General features: G+C 40.6%; 2 protein-coding genes across 3 annotated transcripts in view; one reads left to right on the top strand and one right to left on the bottom strand.

Annotated features, from left to right (window-relative positions):
- The window catches only part of LOC137257549 (lysine-specific demethylase 2A-like), a 39,361-nt gene extending 37,574 nt beyond the window's left edge, over nucleotides 1–1,787 (bottom strand). The window contains exon 1 of the mRNA XM_067794884.1: nucleotides 1,596–1,787. Within this exon, the coding sequence (XP_067650985.1) occupies nucleotides 1,596–1,628 (33 nt within the window). The 5' untranslated portion in view covers nucleotides 1,629–1,787. The remainder of the gene's footprint in view (nucleotides 1–1,595) is intronic.
- A 390-nt stretch (nucleotides 1,788–2,177) lies between these two features.
- LOC137257612 (calcium release-activated calcium channel protein 1-like) lies at nucleotides 2,178–22,068 on the top strand. 2 transcript variants are annotated; one of them, XM_067794936.1, is made up of 2 exons: nucleotides 2,178–2,485; nucleotides 16,173–22,068. In XM_067794936.1, the coding sequence occupies exons 1-2, from the start codon at nucleotides 2,318–2,320 to the stop codon at nucleotides 16,662–16,664; spliced, it is 660 nt and encodes a 219-aa protein (XP_067651037.1). In that variant the 5' UTR covers nucleotides 2,178–2,317; the 3' UTR covers nucleotides 16,665–22,068. The 2 variants fall into 2 exon arrangements, with proteins under 2 accessions (XP_067651037.1, XP_067651045.1); XM_067794944.1 differs by having other exon boundaries at nucleotides 2,415–2,485; nucleotides 16,177–16,749.
- Nucleotides 22,069–22,349: the final 281 nt, after the last annotated feature.

Below are 22,349 nucleotides of genomic sequence, written 5' to 3'. Positions count from 1 at the left end.
GCAATAGCCTGACCATGTTTGTTGTGACTGACTTGTATAACACCCTAATCTGACAAGGCGGTGTGTGGATCACTTATATTAAGCCACCATAGCCCAGCTGGACGATGATATTCTCCATACCAATAACAACATGGTTGAAGGGCTTGTTAAAAATCATTCTCCACCACAGTTTGATAATAAAATCCAAATAAAAAAAAAGAGTCGTACTTAGAGAACTTCACCCGAAATCGTTACAATGAATGAAAATACAACACAAAATCATCTAACCCTAACCTTACTCTAAAACTTTCGCAGTAGGGATGACAAGTATTGCACATGCGCAGACTGACAGTTTTCCAGCCCACACTATGCACTGCTCTGCATAGATGCGGCTTGTTACTTCATCGCAACGTCTTCCAAACCCTCCCTTCCCAAACAGATGTAATCGAAGTCAATAGATACAAAATACACGATTATCTTTACGATATTACGACTTTTGAATTCGTGACAAATCATATATAGATCGTGGATATATGACTGCCCCATTTCCTCATTTACACAGCTCTCATATGAACAGACATTCGTATAACTAGTAGTCAAACATCGTTGCAATAAGTACATACACAACATTTAAAATATAAAAATACCTTTGAAATTTACATCTCATCATAATAAGAGCATAAATTATGGTAAATACGTATCCAAACAAGTCTATTTGTTACTCTTACAAGCCTTAAGAGAAACTAATCTACACTGGCGATTCTGGCAGTTTGCTTCCGATTTAGATCAAAGATGAAAAAGTGTAACTGAAATCAAATTCTGAGGAATATTCTTTCCGCTTAAAATCTCTGAACATAACTTTCTTTTGTTAAAACGTCACAAAACACCAAGCATTCCTATTTCTTGGTGAACGTGCGTCTGTCCACGTCGCTCCTAATGACGGTCTGGGAAACGATTGCAAATTCCAAAATACCTCCTTTCTCTAAACCAAATCTATACCAAAAGCTAACTAAAACATTGCAAAAGCTGAATCAAATGTCCAATTACACAAAAAATTCATTCAAATGAGATTTTTAATTGTTTTACGTGACGCATTACGAAAATTTCTCCTTGTTTTGACAATATGCGACCCTGGAAAACGCACATTTTCTGCATATGCCTCGCGAGTATCAAAATTGTTAATACACAATGTTAATACCTATATGAGGTATCAAAAGAAAGAGCAAAACCCACTGAAACTAATGATGGTTTCACATTCACATTACGTCCTGTATTTACTGAATTATCGTTTAATATAAATGCGTAAATTTCACAAGCTTGGCGTTCAATGCAACCAATGTGAACAGCTCACGTGCATAGTGGAGCGAAATTCAAGCCGTGCGCAGTAAAAACTGACTTTCACAACCCTCTCTGTGCGTAAAAAGTAAGGAGAATTTGTCAACTTTAATTTCAAACCATGTGAGGGGGTCATTACATTGTTTCTTTGGTTTTGTCTTCCGATTTCTTTCCTCACTGTCGCTGGAGTTGGAGATTGGCCTTACAAAATGGCTGCTCTCTTTCACATGCGATAGCCTGTCATCAAACAGCGATAACTTCAAGGAAACCATTGAACCTACCAATCTACGGCCGTTGTCGGTCGTCTCACTCATGTTGAAAGATGCATATACTTCAAATGAGTGTGTAATATCCAATTTTCAAGAGTATCGCTGAACCAATTTCTTCGATTCAGTCAACTTTTTTGTGTACAAAAACTTGTGACGTCACAGGGCGGTCAGGTACTTGATCACGTGACCAGAGAGAAAGGTCACGAAAGTTACTATTTTCTCAACGACTTATTTTATATACGTACTTTATGAAAACATCACACTTTGCAGGACTGTTTTGTCGTAAAATGTAAACGAATTGTTTAGTTGTCTGCATTGATTGATGAAAAGTCTGTATGGGTTGCAACGTTAAACTTTACGCATGGAGATTTAAATCCAAAGCCAACTGAGCATTGTTAAAACAGCGCTTCCTTGAACTGTCTATTGTGATCGTTCTGTGTTCCATTTATTGATGATAAGATAATGTTCCAGAGTGTAAATGTGAACATTTAAGACAATAGCAACAGCCGCACGCAGAGTATGATTGAATAGCATGAGAGACAACTTCCGCCAGAAGCCGTTAATGTCCTTATGTATAATAAGCAGTTGTCTGCCGCAGAGTATGCGGAAATAAGACATGCGCCGGAGCTTCGGTTTGTGTTGTTTCGAGACGTGTTTACGTGTGAAATTAGGAACGGAATGACATCGGATCAGATTTGACAGTCATTATATGTACAATATAACCCCGATCCCCCATGCAAGAGCTCCCCAAAACCTACGAAGAGTGGCTCTTAAATACATACGTAGATCAGATGGCCAACCAGCACACTAGCCAAGCGCTTTCGTGGCGGAGGTTATACTTGAGCCGAGCCAAGCTGAAGGCCTCGAGTCGCACATCGGCCTTGTTATCCGGCTTTGCAATGGTAAGTCACTCGCATTCGTGCACATTATTTTGTCAATCACAATGTTGATCACCTTTGTCAGATTTTGCATGAACTGTGATATCGATTAGTCTTTACGATGTCCAGGTTTCAGATAATGCTGACTTTCTGATGTCGCTGAATATTTTAATTTGTCAGCAATTAAATCAACCAAAAATACCTGTGCATCATTCATGTTGGTCACTTAGATGAATGTGCTGACATTATCTGTTATATTTAGAAAATTGTTCATACTGATATTATCATTTTCCTTTGAAATTTTGTGGATGTACTTCTTCTCATTTGGTAAATGTGGTAGTCAATAAAATTCTTTCGTGAAACTTACAGTAAGATCATGTTCGGTATTAAATAGAATAAATCAACGTCTCAGTTAACATTGTCTCTTAGTAAAAAAAATGAAGGAACTACAATACAAGACATTTGGTGTTTATTTTTTTTAATCAGAGTCCTTGCTATTTAGAAATTATGATGCAGTGTATTGCAAATCATTGATGCTAAAATCATGTACAGCGTCACAGAGGTTTCCTTGAAGAGAAAACTGCATGAAAAAATATCCACCGTTATAGTTTCCTGAACACAACTGAAATAGATAGACTGTGATGGTGCATGGTATATTTGTATCTATCGGGTTTATACACTGTCGTTCGCAGCTTCAAAGTGTAGTGATATACGCTGTACGACTTATTTCAGTGTCGGTATACTACGATTTTCTTATCAGTCTTAATCTGGTACATGACAGTCCTAGACATCGACGATGAGGGGCAAAGCAAAGCAAAGCAAACAACGGAACACTTAGTTATCAGAACAACACAAACTACATAAACCACATCATTATTAACTGGTCACAGTCACATTGGAATATTTATCTGGATGAGTAATTACAAACTGTATTCTAATTATTCTTGCCCACGTTACTTTATTATTGTTTTTATTATTGTTTTTATTATTATTAAGCCACACAATGTTAAACTGCAAACATGCAGGTTTGTTATTTGTATTTGAGCTGAAAACGATTACCTTTCATGGGATGTGTTGTGTTGTGAGTAAGTGGTTATATTACTGTGGTGTACTGTCTGTGGTGTATTGCTCTTGTGGCATATCCAACCATATGTAAATATTGGATGGGCATACATATGTAATTTGTTTTATGTTACAAAGCTAGTATTCGAGTATTGCAAAGAAACTATGGGTGATTGATGGGTGCAACTGAAATAATTTCTTCTCGGCCATATTTGTATTAGGTGGAAGCCCATTGACCTTCGTACTAAAATCCTAAAGGAGTTTAAGAAAATACCACTTGGTGAAAACATCATAAATGGCTTTCGAAAAGGCTTTCCCCATGTAGGCGCCTGAGGATTATTGGACCGTGAAGTTGGTGATACAGCTTGTCCAAATCCTCGCCTGTCCTCGTTTCTTGTCATCGCAGGGGATAAACATTGGCAGATACGTTTCGAGATGAGATTGTGAACGATAGAAACTCGTATCAGGGGATGGTCTTGAATAAGTCACTTTACATACTTCGAGAAACAAAACAATTACCGATACCCTTATCTGGACCCAGGGATTGTTTAACGCATTCTCTTGACTCCGTCTTGGAGGGGGCCAATGATACACATACTATAAATACTTTAACGTTGTTGATGTTGATATATTTAAGATTGAACTTTTCATGGGGATAGGAAGTCCTGTGGACAACAACCTATCATTGTGGGATATCACAAGAATAAACATATTCGTGTTAAGGACATTTCATACACTATTTCGGTGTCCTTCGAACATGTGTATAAGAGTATATAGCGTATTTATCTCTCAATACTCTTTCATCAATCTTCAGCGTATTCACAGTCCTTCAAGACGAATGTCTTGTTCGCCAGTCATTGCCCCACAATGTATCACTGCCATAATCAATATCATTTATTAGTAATGTAACCCGGCATCAGGAGTATGTTATAAACAGAGAGACTGATAGCCCACCATCAACATCACTAGTCTTGAGAATGAGATTATGCGATTTAATATCGTTAATATCTGACACGCGCCATTTCATACTGTGGGGGGATCTCTTCTTCTTCTTCTTCTACTACTACTACTACTACTACTACTACTACTACTACTACTACTACTACTACTACTACTACTACTACTGACACATTGGCTGCGACCATAAGCCCCGTGGGCTGGGCAAATGCAAGTTGCTCAGTATTGCTGTGGAGAAATCAGCAAGTACTTGACTGGATGTGTAAAGTCGACTACAACAGTTCAATATAGCTACAAAAGGCTCTGTAAGAATGTTGAGCATATATACCCGTAGCATGTTTTGGGGTTTGGGCAAGGCGACATTTACACAATCCGTCGCCTGCAGCTACAATTCTAGTTGTATCTATTGGTAACTTTTATCGATTCTTACACGCATGTAGAATGCAAATTAAAAAATTAAAAAAAAACGTAATAAAGAAAAAAAAATAGGATATGAAGATGTCATTTGTGTCTTCAAGAGATTCGACCTCCTTTGGTCGACGGGATTAGTTATGTACCCGTTTGGTTTGAGTTTACACGACAGTCGCAGTGACATGGGCATGCATCTTTAGGTACGACTGTTAATGGCAGGGGATTCTGTAGATCTGTCTAATTGATGGTTTGTCAGGGTCAGTTCTGCTATAATACAAGACATCGGACAGTAATTACGTCATGACGTTGCTTGAATTACTTGTAGACCGTCTAACGTCAAATCATGACGTACGTAGTGCAGGGCCTAGTTTGGGAGGATTTTCGGTGCATAAAAGAAATGAACTGTTCTCTAATGCATAGTATTCAGCAATGAATATATCTATATATATATCTGTCTAATTATAATTTAAGAAGAACATTAAACATTGGCCAGTCACAGCAGGTACCCGACTGACGTGAGGACGTGATGTGGCAAATGCAGGAAAGTAGTTCCAATTTGGTTTCCTGTACTTGCTGGTGGTGGTCGTGGTGGCTCACAGTCCCACGGTGTTTCCCCTACTGCCCAGACCTCCCTGTAATGCTTAAACTTAATGAAGCAAGTCTAGATTTTCACAGAATCTCCCATCACAGTGGGGTTCCGTTTCAATTTGAATGGGATTATTTGTTACTATCAAAATTAAATACGTCCAAACAATTAAATATATTTACAAAGCCACGTGACAAGCTTCCTTGTTTGTGAGTAAGTAAAAATTTTATGTACTTGTCACGCAGTGTACAGACACATTGACATACAGACATAGTATATTAGAATATACAAGCTTCTCAGTAAGGCGTATGGGACACGAGGTGTCAGTGCTATCAGTGTACAATTAAAGTCATGTAAACCCAATCATAACATGCTACAATATAAATGTAGCTCTAATATCTGCTTATTTTACAGAAAACAACAAACTCAATAAAATGAAGAGAGATTCCGACCGAATGATATGCAAACTATCTCGACTGTAACAAAATCACAACATATTTTGAACCAAACGCCACACATACGACCAAGTGAGGTGAAGCAGAATTATTGTCAGAAGTGCAGGTTATTGACCTGGTCACTGTCCTGTATCCTTAATCCGACAGTGTCAGTCACTTTATGGCTGTTGCAGACAGGATAAACGTGCAAAAATGGCTATTAATATTTTTAATAGTTATTTTAGCCCCCGAATACCTCAATTTGTGTTTGATTCAGTTTGATTGGCTGTTCCCGTCACGTGTTCATCCTCGGCCCGCCCAACATGTGTCTGTAGGTCGCACCGTCCGCTGCTCCAGTCGGAACACCTTACTTTTCGTTAACCAACACCCAGAATATGTTTTTAATGGATTAATAAATAATAAATTCAGACAGATGAACCCAACCAAGCGAATATTATTGGTGGTAAGATTGTCCCCAATCTGCTCATTCACACACGCCCGGTAACGGTATGCTTTCTTGAACCAGTAACCAGTTTGTAGGACAATCTTATGTCACCGAGAAGAGAACCCGCTTGTCGTCGGCATCCTCTGTTTACTGCTATTTACATGTGGCTGGAATCTTACAGAGTGCGACGTAAAACTAACTCATTCACTCACCCATCCTCTGTGAAGACAGCATTTGAAGCAGTCGACACAAGCAGGACAAGGCGAAGTGATGTATGGAAGTACTTGTATATTAATATAACGTCACTTAGGAGATAAAAGTGTTGGGATGGAAATCAGAGATATATAACGAAATTATAATAGCGCTAAATTTCTTTTAAAACCGAACGCAGTACGCGTATCTCCATTCTACCATAACCGCGTTATATATAACGTAATTGAATGACTCTGGTTGAACAATCACAATTCAGTATTTACTGAAATCATGGAAGAATTTATTATATCTTTGTATAGTTTACACACCAACGTATGACTAGATATATTATGGCGACATTTTATGGCAGCGTTATGATGTGACGTTACAGCTGCAACCACGTCTCCCTGACTCGGCAGTCGCAGCATCCTGGTGAACAGTTCTCTTTGTGACGTTACTATGGGAGAGTTCTGTCAAACGTTCTGTGTTAGTGAACTGATCCTTCTTCAGTATAATGTTATGTTTTCTTCGACAGACATTGTAGAAGCTGAGTTGTTAAAGTATGATGACATTTTTCATGGGTATGTAGCAGGGCTGCATCAGTCACATACAGTCAACAGACGCTACGTTTTGTTCGTCAGTGAGCGATGGTTTATTTAGAGATGTGCCTCGAGGTGACAACACCAACAACCCTGTAGTAGGCAGGTGTACAGTATGGTAGATACAGCTAATTACACATATCATAAACACAGATTTAAACATATTATTCGTATGTATGCTAATATGTTATACACCAGTTGTGTCAGGAAGCAATTTCTGTTGATACATGACATATAAACAGTGCATAAACCTAGCAGGTGTGCGGGCCCAGGTGTATTTTACACCTTGGGAAATAATAACATGTAGAGACATGCTAATACCGAGTATATACAGAAGAAGCATCAATAGTCATGCATTAATCTAACACACCAATGTGGCGACAGCTGAGCTAGATATATAACAATGCAACATAAGACTTCAATCAATCATTCATTCATGATTATGAATCAATGCTTACATGGTTAGCCTTGCCTTGTGTGTCCACAAAGGAATCTTACTACTGTCAACCATGTTACGAATATTACATTATAAGGAGTGTAAAGTATTTACTATACTAAGTGAACCAATAAGATCACCAAATTCACAGCATTATGCATTTGAGACTAACACACACTGACAGTAAAATCCAAGTGGCATTACATGAACAATTAGTCCATAAAGGTAAGAGTTCCTCCCGTCCCCCATCCCAAATAGTGTGTATTAACTGATATATACTAGAAGTATTAACGTAACGTAACACATGCAGTAAGCATGCTCACTTACCTGGCTGTAAGTACTGCGTAATTAAAGACAGGCTGTGTAATATTACAAAATAAGATGGCTACGATTGTGTAATGACATTCGAATTATTTATTCATATGAATTTTGATTAATGTACAAACTGTATAAATACGCAAATCCTGTTACTGCCACGGGTATACAACTTCCATTATTCCGGCGACGTTTCAACACGTTGTCAAGCAAGTGATCACAACGATTAGAATCTGATTTGACACCTTCATCACTTTCGTGACAAGAACAATAGAATCTAGCATTCAAACACTCAAACATTATTATTTTGTAGCGCTCACCCTCTGAGTAGTTGAATTTAGCGCTGTATATTTTTTACAGATTAAAATAAGAATGCATCAGTGTATGAGGGAGTGTTGGGGTGATGCTGGCACAGTCAGGCTAGGAAGGCTCATCATCTGCTCAGGGCCGTGACATTATTGTTAGTGGTATTATTATACCTGAATATCTACATTCATGTGGTATCTAACCCGTGAAGATCCGGGATAGAATTGATCTTCAGTAACCCATGCTTGTCGCAAGAGGCGACTAATGGGATCGGGTGGTCATGTTCGGTGACTTGTTTGGCACGTCATTGTATTTCACATGCGGCTCAAATGAATATAAAAATTATGATCGAGTGATTGCTCCAAGACCTGATCATGGCTGACACATATATGATTCCGTCAGTTGTTTACAATGCTGGCCAGACAGCCCAGGCAATTCTTGACGCTGAATTAACCCCAATGACAAAAGCGTGACGTCACAATGATTGTTCAGCTGGAGAGAAGAGCCTGTTGTAGAATACGCTGATGTGGCAAGACTTATCATTAGTGAGTAGGAATTAACGCTGATTTGAAAGAGTGTTTTAGTGAGGTGACGTGGCACCAACTCAGAAACCTTGATCGCAGACCAACGGACCCAGGTGTGACAGCTAGTAAATAGGTTACGTATACATGTGTTATAGGTTATAAATACATGTGTTATAGGTTATAAATACATGTCTTCAGTAAACAATAAATTAACTCGCTAGACACACAATGAATTGGCAGGCGGCAGACATGATAGACTCCGTGTTTTGATATCTCGCCGACAACAAAGGTAAAAGCAGTGATCACTGTTAATAAGCGGTACACATCCAACATCTTGCCGATGTCAGCTTTGGTGTTCGAATATACGAGGCAAATTTGTACACATTTTGATGTTTCGTTAGCGAAACTGACCGTTCGGATACGGAAATCGAACATTCGGATATACGAGGTAAATTATCACTAGAAAAAAACGTTTTTTATGAAGAATGTTCGGAAACCGAGGTATTCGGATATCTGAAGTTCGGTTATACGAGGTCTGACTGTATAAGGCAGTCAGAGTGTCAGGAATGATTCGCCATTCGGAAGAAATCGTATGAAATCGCCACAGCATACTGCATTGTCTTTGACACAATGGGGCCTCCTGTTGACTGACGACATTGTATTCGGCTTACACACACACACACGTCCTTTACCAATACTTACAATACATCAAGGCTCTCATTTGTTAAACATGTTTTTAAATGCTTTGAGGAAGACTGGAATTATCCGATCCTTATCTCTTGAGATATAGCTGCTAGCGAATGTATCCTCCCATGTACGAACATCACTGGGCAGTCGGAAGTGACAGACGTGAGATTCACCGGCTCTTGTCTCATCCATGACGAGGAAACACCCAATTTTACGGTTAAAATTGTGATTCATAATCCATAATTCAGTGAAACAGATGACACAAGGCCCCTTTACCATCAGGCACATATTCATCCCCTGCACAGTGGATGTCGTAGACGTTGACAGTTGTATAGTCTATCAGTGTGATGGCCACAGTGCCCGTCACAGGTCCGCACTTCAATGAGAAAAAATATGACCAGTTACCTAGAGGAGTCCTCTTAAAAACCCGAGGACAGACAGACAGACAGACAGACACGCACACACTAACACACACTCGCACACTCATACTCTCACACACGCTCTCACACTCTCTCACTCACTCACACATACACACACACTGACATCTTATTGAAACCAATCTCATCAAATGTTAAAAGTTTCACCCCCACGTTTCCTCTTTACCACAAGACGTCAATGAAACAAGCAAACTTGTGCCTTATGATGTAAAAAAATTGTATCCAAATATCGCACATAGCCTAGGAATTGAAGCGTTGGAATACTGGTCAAACCGTTGTGGTGAACGCATACCTGAAAGAATGTCAAAATCTTTCATTTTGGAAAGTGTTGAATTCTTCGTAAAGGACACTATTTTTTTACTTTGACGATAAACACTATAAACAGATTAAAGGAACAGCCATGGGAACTAAAATGGCGCCGACTTATGCGACGCTTGTATAAGGGTATCTGGAGGGAACCTCAAACATAAAATCAGGAATTTGTTTTGGAGAGGATTTTGCCCTTTATTTCCTGGATAATTGGACAAGAATTCTAGACGACTGCTTCATTGTGTGGCCATTTTCCGAGGAGAAACTACATACATTTTCCAACTTGTTTTTAGCATGGATGAAAATCTTGAATTCACTATGGAGGCAGATGAAACTTAAATAGCTTTCCTGGACACAATGATCATGAAATCGGGGCGGAAAACGGTGCGAAGAATTGGCACGAAGTATATACAATAGTTTCAGACCAGGACACCCGCAGTCAAAGACTGACTTAGAACATTTTATTATTACGAGGAAATCCAAAATCTCATGTTGAAGACGGACTCGATAAAGCAATACAGCTTATTAGAGAAGATCTTTTGACAGGACCGATAAAACAGACTAACGCGGAAAACGTAGTTGCTTCTGTATCAACTTATAATCCGTTGAACCCAATGTGTTTCATAACATTAAAACAAATATATGCATCTTAGAACAAGATAAAAAAAACCCCTGAAATCAGTGCTGAAATTTAGAAAAATAATTAGTAGCAAAAGACAAAATCAGAATCTTGAAAAGATCCTAACTAAAGCAAAATTTACTTTGAAACAAATGTAACAGAAGGAACTGTGGAACTTGTCAACATGTTGTAACTTTCACGAGGCACGGAGATTTCTGTGTAAAACAGAATTTTGACTGTTCTTCCAAAAATATATGTCATAACATGCCTAACCTGTAATGAAAAGTATTTTAGTCGATCACAAAATTTGAGAGCCTGTGTTAGTGTCCATAAACAACAAATAAAGTGTCCTGAAACCCGATGTACCCAGCTGAGTGAGCATCTAGATGTCTGTAACAAAGGAAACGATATTAATTCACAATATTTCCTTTTTATCAAGTTCAAAATTCGAACAAACTAAAACGAATTTTTAAAGAACACTATTTCATAGGTAAGTCCAAAAATGTTAAACAATTGTAAGCTTTGAGAACAGACTAAACAGAACTCAAAATCCCCCCTCTGCCCGAAAAAAACCAAATAAACCCCAAACCGCGAGTATTTTAGGAAAACGAATCATGTTTTCGAAATAAGTGTCACGCTTTGAATTGAAAATATAATGGCCTACCCCTAATGAGTCGCGAACCGGTTGAATGTGTTTTATTATATACGCCCCTAAATTGAGGGGTAGATCTAGGTCGACTGAGTCATGCACCCGTAGCTGGTGGCCATTGTGGCTGCTGAATACGGATGGGGTAACACTGGAAACAGGGATGGTCGAAAATGTCTGTGAAATGTCAGCTTGTATTTAATGGCATTAATAGAGGTGAGCATTCATTCATATTGTATATATGCTGAAGATGGACTGCTATACATGCATCTCGTGTCACAAAACTCTCGTAAGCCTAAGATCTCGTAACTATTCTCGTAACTATTCTCGTAGCATCCGTAGCTCCTGTGTTACAGTACAGGAGGTACAATGGCTACGAGAAAACTTACGAGATCTTAGGCTTACGAGAGTTTTGTGAAACGGGGCCCAGGAGGTATAATGGCTACGAGAAATCTTACGAGATCTTAGGCTTACGAGAGTTTTGTGAAACTGGGCCCAGAATAGTGAAGAACGTGAACGAATATGACCACTTGGTTACTGACATGACCACTTGGTTACTGACATGACCACTGAGTGACGGTATGACACTGAGTGACGGTATGACACAAACATGTAGCGATGGTGTAAACTTTCAAGGTGCAATATTGTTATCCTCTGATGCTGTAGGGCTGTAGAATGCTTGGCAACTGTGTGTTGTATATTGCCCAAAGGTAATCAGTATACGATGCTTGTACAAATATGGGCAACTATATATTACATACTGACCAAAGATTATCACGATATATCTCATACATATACCCTATATGGACAAGTATATATTGTATATTCACTAAATATGATGAGTATACAGTATGTACGTATTGTAATTCGAAACTCTGGACGTTTGGCAAGAATCCCTTTGGACGATTGGTCGGTAACTGGCGGAGACCGTACTAATGTCTATACAGGCATAGTGCAGATTCACCTTTGATGTTTTTTGTGGTGACGGCCGAGATGCCTCCTTTAGTGCTGGTCATCTCTGCGATGACGGTGTGTGGATATATAACTATATGTGGCGATGGTGTGAACTTTCAGGGTGCAGTATTTTTATCCTCTGAAGCTGTAGGGGTAGAATAGCCTAGTGGATATGGCGTTCGCTCGCCACGCTCAAGACCCGGGTTCGATTCCCGACATGGGTACAATGCATGAAGCACATTTCTTGTGTTGCCTGGCGTGATATTTCTGGAGTATTGCTAAAAGGGGCCTAAAATAAATTCTACGCACGGCTGCATAGTGACCGGAGTGAACTAACTGCACTGCGTTCCTATAATCGCCACCGACAGCCATTCCGCCTCAAAAATGGACATCCTGTAACGTTGCTAGTCAGGTGTAGACAAACCAAATGCGTTTCCCTCTGAAGCCTGCCCACACTGCGTGGCAAGATTATTGTTTGAGTGGTAATGGCTGTCCGCCTTGGTTGGTATTGCACATTGTCCAGTTACTGTGGTACTTCTGAAAGTGACGCGTTAACGCAGCTTATATAAATATACATTCTCTCTTATATAGCAGAATATGGTTCCCAACCAGGATTTCAAATTTCAGGTTTCGGAAATAAAGCGATTCTATTTGGCTCTTTCATTTATTTCTTAAAAGATAAGGACAATATATTTTAAGATATTCATATTTTAGAGATGAAATGCAAATGTAACATAGCCTCTATCAGAAACATATGCCATATTAAAACAATACCGTCAGAGCTAGGATATCACCCTTCAATCGTCATAGAGCAAGAAATACAACGTCTACTAAAGTACAAAGTCAGATCGGAAATCAACACAACGTTAACTGACTTTATCATACCAGGGCATCCTTTCACAAAGCACTAGTGTGATCGTAAGTCACTAAGGTAACCTTAGTTAAAGAATGTTAAAGAATGGGAGTCAAGGTTAACCTTAGTAAAGGTTGCTTTGTGAAAGGAGCCCCTGGTAGTACGATTCATATACATATATTTGGGCATACATAATCTTGGACTAGTTTAGATCACTTCACTAATATCACTAATATGAGCAGTTCCTGAAATTCGTATCTAGATACAAATGCCATTAATGGCAACAATTGAACATTTGCTGAAATTCTCCCAATATATTTAAATAAAACCATATCAATGTAGACGCATCTCTCTTTAATACAAGTTCACGACTATAACTAACCGAGCATTTTGTTGATGCAGGCTATGGCTCATCTTAGTCCTAGGCCAAATGCTAGAAAAGTCCCTGTCTTTTAGGATTTCTCAGCAGCAGTAAACGTGTTATTCAGTAATTAGTAGGACACCTCCCACCCTCCAAAATTTCTTGTTGATGTGGAGTGAGTGAGTGAGTTTAGTTGTACGCCACACTCAGCAATATTCCAGCTATATGGCGGCGGTCTGTAAATAATCGAGTCTGGACCAGACAATCCAGTGATCAACAACATGAGCATCGATCTGCGCAATTGGGAACCGATGACATATGTCAACCAAGTCAGCGAGCCTGACCACCCGATCCCGTTAGTCGCCTCTTACGACAAGCACAGTCACCTTTTATGGCAAGCATGGGTTGCTGAAGGCCTATTCTACCCCGGGACCTTCACGGGTGTTGTTGATGTGGAACTAGCTACAGGAGGTATCAGGATACTAAAAACTAACTGGGTTCAGTCCACTGTTGAAACAGTGTCCACATGTTCATAAACAAACTGCTTGAAAATTGATCACATTGTCTAATGTGTGGTGACAAGCACTGGTGTTCAACATGGTCAAGATATGCAGTATGGGTGATAAGGCTGGGTGTATCATATTACTTGATTTTCATATCTCTACATCTGACCTAGGAGTAATCTGGACAGTGCTATCAAAACACTTTCCCTAGTCAGCCAAATCCCGCTCTGACTATGTCAGAGGCCGGGTTTGACTGAATCTGGCTAAGTGTGAGAGGACTCCGGTCCTTCAGTGCACAAATCCTGTCAGACAACTCCGTGACGTCACCAAACAAAACCACACTTCCGGCAACACAAGCACTTAATCAACAGAGATGAAGGATATGACATCCCATCTGCCTACAGTGACTAGATAAAACAAAATAGCTCTCCAGCTATTATTTCTAAATAATGCCCCCAGTAATGGACACAGCTATGTTCAGCTGACCTCTCTTATGTCACGTCAAAAAGGATCCCCAGTGATATGGAATAACATGAGACTTGCTTCATGTACTGTTTTAGCATCGCAGGAAGGACTTGGCAGAAGGGTGTGGTTCACTGACAGTGGCACAGGCTAGCACTTAGTGTCTGCCCACACGTTTATGTAGTATATTCACTTCAATGGTCCAGAACACAGCTAATTCCGTTTTCCGATCTGATGTTAGTCTCGTCTTCTCTTAGGTCGTAGCTTAAACACAGAACTGTTCAAACTTCCAAATGCCTATCAAAGATTGAGTTACTGAGCGAGTTTAGTTTGATGGCGCTTTTTGCTATATTCCAATAGTATCACGACACCAGAAATGGGATTCACACATTGCACACGTGAGGGGAATCGAACCCCGGTCTTAAGCGTGACGAGCAAACACCCTATCCGAGTGGATCTAGGCTACCCTACCACCCCTTCAGCATGTGAGGATACCAACACTACAACTGGAACGTTTACACCATCGCTACATATAGTTACACATCAACGCTTGAATCTCTAGCCTACCCCACCAACCCTATCCTCAACGAGGAAACATAAGCTGAGTTTACTTCTCACTTTTCTTGGGCTTGTAACTGTACGCGTGCTGGGAGGCAGACTTCACTGGTGCCAAATACATGTTTGCTGTACCACAAGCTGCTAAATGTGATGCGGCGTGGGTCAGTGCTGACGAGCCAGGTCTGACGGTGTACTGCAGGGGGAATATGGTCAGCGTCGGGGATCGTAGACAACCAACCAGGGTGATGCTAATTGCATTTGGAATCATTTGGATGGGTTATACAACAAGTAAGGCTATAGCTGCTGATACGCGTTGGTTCTAAACGTAAACTCTTTAGCGGAAGCTTTAAACTTTAAAGACCCCAACTTTCTGTTAAGTTGAGAAACCGTGGTTGACACCGTTGATGGTTAAGGCACAGTTGATGATGTAGGTACCATTACATATACGGGTAGTACTTTGTTTGTCGTACGTGGCGACTAAAGGGATTTGGTGATCAGATTCGCTGACTTTGTTGACACGTCATCGTACGTGAGTAGCGCAGATCGACGCTCATGGTGTTGATCCGTGGGTTGTCTGACCCGGACTCGACTTATCAACAGAGACACATTTTGACACATGGCATTCGGATAATACAGATCATCAGTAATCCTCAGAGCTGGCGACATGGACAATGTACCTGATGTAAAGTAGTCAAGGTTCAAGTAGCATTGCACAGAAAGCATATTTTTTTATGCGCGCATTTTGCGCTGTTGTCAGTCAGACTCGTTATTATCAGATCTTTTCAGATGCGATAACCTTTCTGTTTGCTCACAAACGTATCACACTGGAGTAACAGATGAAGGAGCCACATGCAGTTAGCTATGTGGAATAGAGGGGAGTAAGTCTCGTTAGGTTTCACTGCGCTTTTAGCACTCCCCCAGTAGTATCTCGGCGAAGGGACTTCACGCAATACACCCTTGTGACGAACGCCCGATTTGTCAACGAGGCTAGCCTAAGCACGCCATGGTATATGTCAAAGTAATCTAACTCTCGCCTTGTCTTTTTACCTTCCCAGGTAGCTATGGTTGAAGTACAGATTGACCCTTCAAACGGGCAAAAAATCCCCGATGTCGTCCTCGTCATCTTCGGCATCTGCACAACGTTGCTGGTCACCGTCCATCTCATGGCACTCATGATCAGCACGTGCATTCTCCCGAACATCGAGGCCGTTAGCAACGTCCACAACGTGAACGCCGTGCAGGAGTCGCCCCACGAGAAGATGAGGTGGTCTATCGAGGTGGCATGGGTGTGCTCTACTGGACTTGGCATTCTTCTCTTCCTGGCCGAGATCGCCATCTTGTCCTGGGTAAAGTTCCTCAACGTCAGTAAAAACGCTGCCATCGCCTCCACCGTCATTGTGATCCCTGCCGGGCTTCTGTTCATTGCCTTCTCCTTAGTGTTCTACAAGAAACTCATAGCACACAAGTATGAGAGACATTCAGAAGGACTGCGGGAGATAGAGACTTTAGCCACGGCCCTTGAAACCTCGGACTTAAACAATGTATAGTGAGGTTGGTTTGAAGGAAAACAATTCATATTTTTATCAAATCCAGCCCCCGATTATTTTAGGGGAACGCATGCTTGCATTTATTTCATCCAAATGCACCCTCGATTATCCAGTGTATCACTTGGATGAATGCTCAGGATCAATCAGTCGCCAAGCTTTAAGCCGAAAGTGATTTATCATGTCCATCACTCCAATTGCTTGCCTAGCACAGAATTTCCCTCGCTCTTTCCGGTCATTTGAATGGAGGGTTTTTTTCAGTCTGGTGGTCTTGACATTGGGTGAAAACGAAGCTGGGGTTGTGTATGGGTTGCCCAGTAGAGATATATTACCCTGAATCATCATAGATGTTCAAAGTGTGGCTGATGGAGAGAACGATATGGAGCAAGTTTTGTTGTCAGACACATGGCCTGTTGTGTTGTCAGACACATGGCCTATTGTGTTGTCAGACACATGGCCTATTGTGTTGCCATGGTGTATATATCAGTGTGTGCCAGTTGTGCCAACGGAGTGCATTGTGGGTTTATTTCTCCAGAGCTGTGGGAGGGTAAATTCGTCCTCCGTCGATCACAGTTATTTGTCTTACTCGACAAACAGTTTCCTAGTCACTGCAGAAAGGATAGATAGGTGACCACACCATGCAGTACGCTACTGTAGATCATTTTAGGATGCAATGTTGCGTTTGCAAGTATATCTTACAACTGCAAACGTAGTTTTAGCATTTATTTACTGGCGGATCATCTGTAAACTGATAAAAACATTGAGTAAAGTTCTATTTATTTACTGGTGGATCATCTGTAAACTGATAAAAACATTGAGTAAAGTTCTAGTTATTTACTGGCGGATCATCTGTAAACTGATAAGATAAACACATTGAGTAAAGTTCTATTTATGCAAATGCAGTAAAATATGTGGAGCTTAATCAGTTGCCTTGAGTCGGTCAGTTTCCGTCAGTCTCACCCAGCTTGGGTAGGGCGCCTTGTGTTTACAGCACTGCGCTTTGTCAAGTCCGTTTCTGTTTTCCCACAAAAATGTTGCTGAAGTGGCTTAAAACTGTACTCACTTTGACCACAGGGCTATCCCACAAGGTATAAGAAGGTACTGTCACTGACTAGTACTGCTTGACAAAGGACCCCAATTTGCATGTATGGTAACTCCCTCCTTAACATGCCATTTGAAACAAGACAAGAACCATTTGCCGTCTAATTATTGAAAAGTTCAATTTCCTGATGCGAATCGTGTCGTGATGGTGTCTTGCTGAACTAAATCGCTCTACGAGACACGTGTTAAACAGTTGCTGTATTGATTTCACGTCACGGTCAGCATGTATTGCACGTGCTTAATCGAAGGAAAACCTTGTGTGAAAGACAATTTAGAAGTTGTGTAGATGAAGGAAAACCTTCTTTGAAAGGCAGTTTAGGAAATGTATAGATGAAGGAAAATCAAGTTCTATGGCTAGTCAACTTCTTTATTGCAATGGGTGCGACGTGTCGGTGCAGGTACTAACACCGTTATCGATAAGGTGATGTATACTAACATGGTTGAAGAGAGTAGGTTGATGTACATATTGATTCGTTGTGATTACAATGCACAAAAGGGAACATACAAGCCAGTGGACGGGGGGGGGGGGGGGGTATGGGTGGATTAGTGGTAATCTTTTATTAGGTGGCGATAGGCTAATGACATGAAATATTCTTAATCGCCAAACTACCTGTAGCACACCAAGTCTATTCGTGCAGATTACTTGCCCCGCCTGCTTGTCACAAACGCGTTCACTGCGCTAGCTCATCTAATACTTGTGAGGCAGTTGTTGGCAAAGACCCTCTCACTCCTCGTAAACAGTTCGAGGAACCGGGCAGATCACATAAAAATGTTTCCTTTCTGATTTTGACCGAGTATATCCAGATTCTTATCAACCTGGTGCTGTTAGTTTTAGCACTGTAAACTAGAATCATGTTAGAAATTGTCATGACAAGGACAAAGTGAGCATGGAGTTATCATTCAATTCCATTTGGAATCCCCCAAAGGGGCACCTGTCACCTTTCCATGACAGTACCTATAACTGTTTCACATTATTCATGTTGCAGTTGATGTAACTGCCCAGCTAGTTTTCTGTGGTTTGTACTGGTCCAGACCTAATTTGTACGTTTTCTTAAACATAAGCTTTCTACACTTGGTCTATAGGCCTCTGTGTTTGACGATTTGATTTGGTGACTGTTGTCCCATGTTTGCACAGTTTTGTAGGTGTAATTCTACTGATTGTACGGGGCACCAACAACGTCACGGTACGAGTCACCCAGGCGTGATCGTACAGATACTGGGACACTGATAAGTAGTTACAACCCTGCTTAGCACAATAAAAAAACACTTGTGATGGAGTCCGTTTGAACGTAGAATGAATCAAAACCGGTTGAGGTCTTTAGGGACTGCAGAACGAAACATTAGGCCTATGCAATTTACACTAAGCAACAAGGTTACGCGTGACACAGTTCTGTCTTATTTCTATAGCGAGTAAATTTATTTTAGCGAGTAATAGGAATGAATGTTTAGCTTTTCTTGATTTGTATCAAACAAAACATTTTGTTTCTGATATGTAATCGCATCACTCATCTTGACTGAAATATGTGTTCGATCTGTTTGGCGACGATGTGCGTTTACGATACTTACATTTACCAGATGACATATTACACGTGTTATTATATACCTGCAGCATGTTGCAATGTGTCGACGTCTCGTTGTATAATACTACATAATCACATATGGAATATCATCATATATGCCTTAAGATGGTGGACCCCACACTCTTGAATGAAATCATGACTGGGTGACCGTCTCCCTCTCTGGCGTTAACTTTAAATATGCACACCAGTCTTGTACCTATGCGCATACGCAGTTTGCCGTGTATGTCAGAACTACTACATATATTGAGATCCTCGTCCTCTGTTTGCGAGATACTCCCTTTAAGGTTGTATATACATTGTTATTTATCGCCCGTGTATTTTCCTCTGTCAGTGTCCCATACTGTCTCTGCAGTGTTATTAACACAATGAGTGAGGGAGTTTAGTTTTACGTCACACTCAGCAATATTCGAGCTATATAGCGGCGATATGTAAATAATCGGTCTGGATCAGACAATTCAGTGATCAACACCATGAGCATCAATCGGCGCAATTGGGAACTGATGACATGTGGCAACCAAGTCAGCGAGCCTGACCACCCGATCCCCTTAGTCACCTCTTAAGACAAGCATAGTCGCCGTTTATGGGAAACATGGGTTACTGACGGCTTTTTCTACCCCGGACCTTCACAGGTCGTTATTAACATAAAGGAGCGGTTTGCTAGTCTAATGGCTCAAACGATCGCATGTCACGCCGAAGACCCGGGTTCGATTCAGTGTTCAAATAACTGCCCGCTCGCTAGGAAAATGCTAGCTGATCTTTGCTCGGACCTGTCAAAAGTTACCGAAGCTGGCCCGCCTGGCTGATGATAATTTAGGAGCCGATCATGTTGCCTGAATCCTGACATCGAAAGCACAATAAAGTTGTCAAATGCACATTGTTGCAGATTGCGTTGTGCCAGAGTATTACACCAGGGATTCACCACTGGTTGAAAGCAAAACCCAGGGGGCTATGGAGGGTTCTCCAACCCCAGGAATCTTAGGAAGTCAGAGATGATGAGTAGATAGATTTAGAGGACAGGGAGACCCAAACAGATCAAGATTCTGACTGCCAGCTGCTGTGATAGTGATGGCATCATATCAGATGCAGACAATTATACCTTGGAGGATTCTTCCTGTAATTACTTAAGTCCTTAAGATAAATGAATATGAACATAATTTGAAAATGTATGGGTATTCTGAGATATGGTACAGGGTTCAGTAGATATGACAAACCTCTAGTGAGAAAGTGTAATCCCAAATATAACATATTGTATTTGACCACCGTCTATAAGGTACTATTGAGTGTTCAGATTCAGTACACATCCTGTGGATACAAGATGTCTTTGCTTGACAGATGCAATATGCAGAGAGATGCGTGTATTGAAAAATTAATGGTTTCTGAAGTTGTGCAACTGTAGAACAGTGAGCTTCTTTTCCTTCTTGTGAGTAACCAATAGAGACGTGTTATCATGACGTCACAGGGCATCTGCAGCAGAAAGTAGAAAACCGCAAGGCACATGTCATGATGTTTTTTTATTACAAAATAACATATTATTCCTTGACAAACAAAACTCAATACCTGGGCACTCTTTGCCCCATAGGTGGGCGGTAAAAAACGCACTGGCTCAGTCATACAGATGAGGGGAATGTTAAATGTAGGACCACTTGTCCATGGCGAGATGCAGTGTGCAAAAGGGCGGCTACATTCAGACCCGTTAGTCCGCACAATGCAGTTTTCAGTGATATATATCGTCCGGATAACCGGAATATGTGATAACATGGCCCTGGTTCCCAATGACATTGATAGCAACAATGTTTCCTGGGACTTTGTGGATTTCAGTGGACGTTTGGAGTCGACCTTCTCCAATCTCCTGCTAACGGTTACGTCGTTCTTCGTAAAGAAGAACTGAGAGGGGACAACTAGATCAGGAGAGCAATCAGTTCTGTCGTTCTGTGTCAAGCTGTCAACACAGATTGTGTCGCATTCCTGCATCCCGTCTTCTGCACATCGGAATGCACGCAGACCGGAAGTTTTGTTTCTGTGATTAATGTTGAGGCAAGCAGGAAGTTTAAAAAATGAAAGTCAGAAAATTTTCTGAGTGAGATTATTTTAGTATAGACATTAGAAAAGAATCCTGTTTATTTCTTTGTTTAGTATTTTTTTCAAACTGATGGTTAAGAAATCGAGGCTATTCGATGGGTAAGGGTTAAATGAAAGCGGCACGCCCACAGCCAATACAACTGTTCCCTCCCATAACGCAGATATCCCAAACTTCGTTACGTGGGTGATACAAGATATAATAAATCTTTAAAATATGTATGCCACGTCTCTGGGTAAAATATAATTCTTTTCAGATCGCGTTTTGGGAGGATATCAATACAATGGAATTAAGTATTAGGTATTGTATCATTCTTGTCGTTGTTTGCTATAGAGGCAATATGTATTAAATACAAAAACAAATAATAATATTCTTTTTGTTTGATGGTCTCAGAAGACACGCTTTATGTTTATAATAACCAAAAGCTTACGATGTTAATTTGCTCCCTCCAACTCTCGGTTTCCTTCCACTCCCGGTCTTACCATTAACTTCACTCTTCTGGTGACCATGTTTGCATTTTCCGATATTTGTACTGTTTACAAGTCGCATTAATATAACAGGTATATTTTTATATTTCTCTTGTTATTGTTACCGTTTTTCAATGTGCTTATTGTTCAGACGACCTCAATAAAAAATATTCCTAAGGAAATCCTGTCTTTTATCGTGCGCAGGTGGTTCGCTGATGTCCTTTTGTGGCACCAGGATCCGCTGATTTGTTACAGATACAGAATGGTGTCAACTATGACTTGTATTTGTTAGAAGTGAAATACGGCTTGGACCCAGTTTAACTCACGCATTCATTCATTGTTGCTACCAGCCCGCACCTCGAACTCCCAGACTTTTGCCTGCCCTCGTTCGTCACCAGTTCACTTCAGATTCGGTAAATAGTACGGTCGTCAGAAACATCAATGCGAATCCTCACAAATACCA

Source organism: Haliotis asinina, chromosome 1, assembly GCF_037392515.1.
Source record: "Haliotis asinina isolate JCU_RB_2024 chromosome 1, JCU_Hal_asi_v2, whole genome shotgun sequence".
NCBI classification, from domain to species: Eukaryota; Metazoa; Mollusca; class Gastropoda; order Lepetellida; family Haliotidae; genus Haliotis; species Haliotis asinina.
The sequence above is the reverse complement of the archived record's forward strand: the minus strand, read 5'-3'. Positions and strand labels throughout refer to the sequence as shown.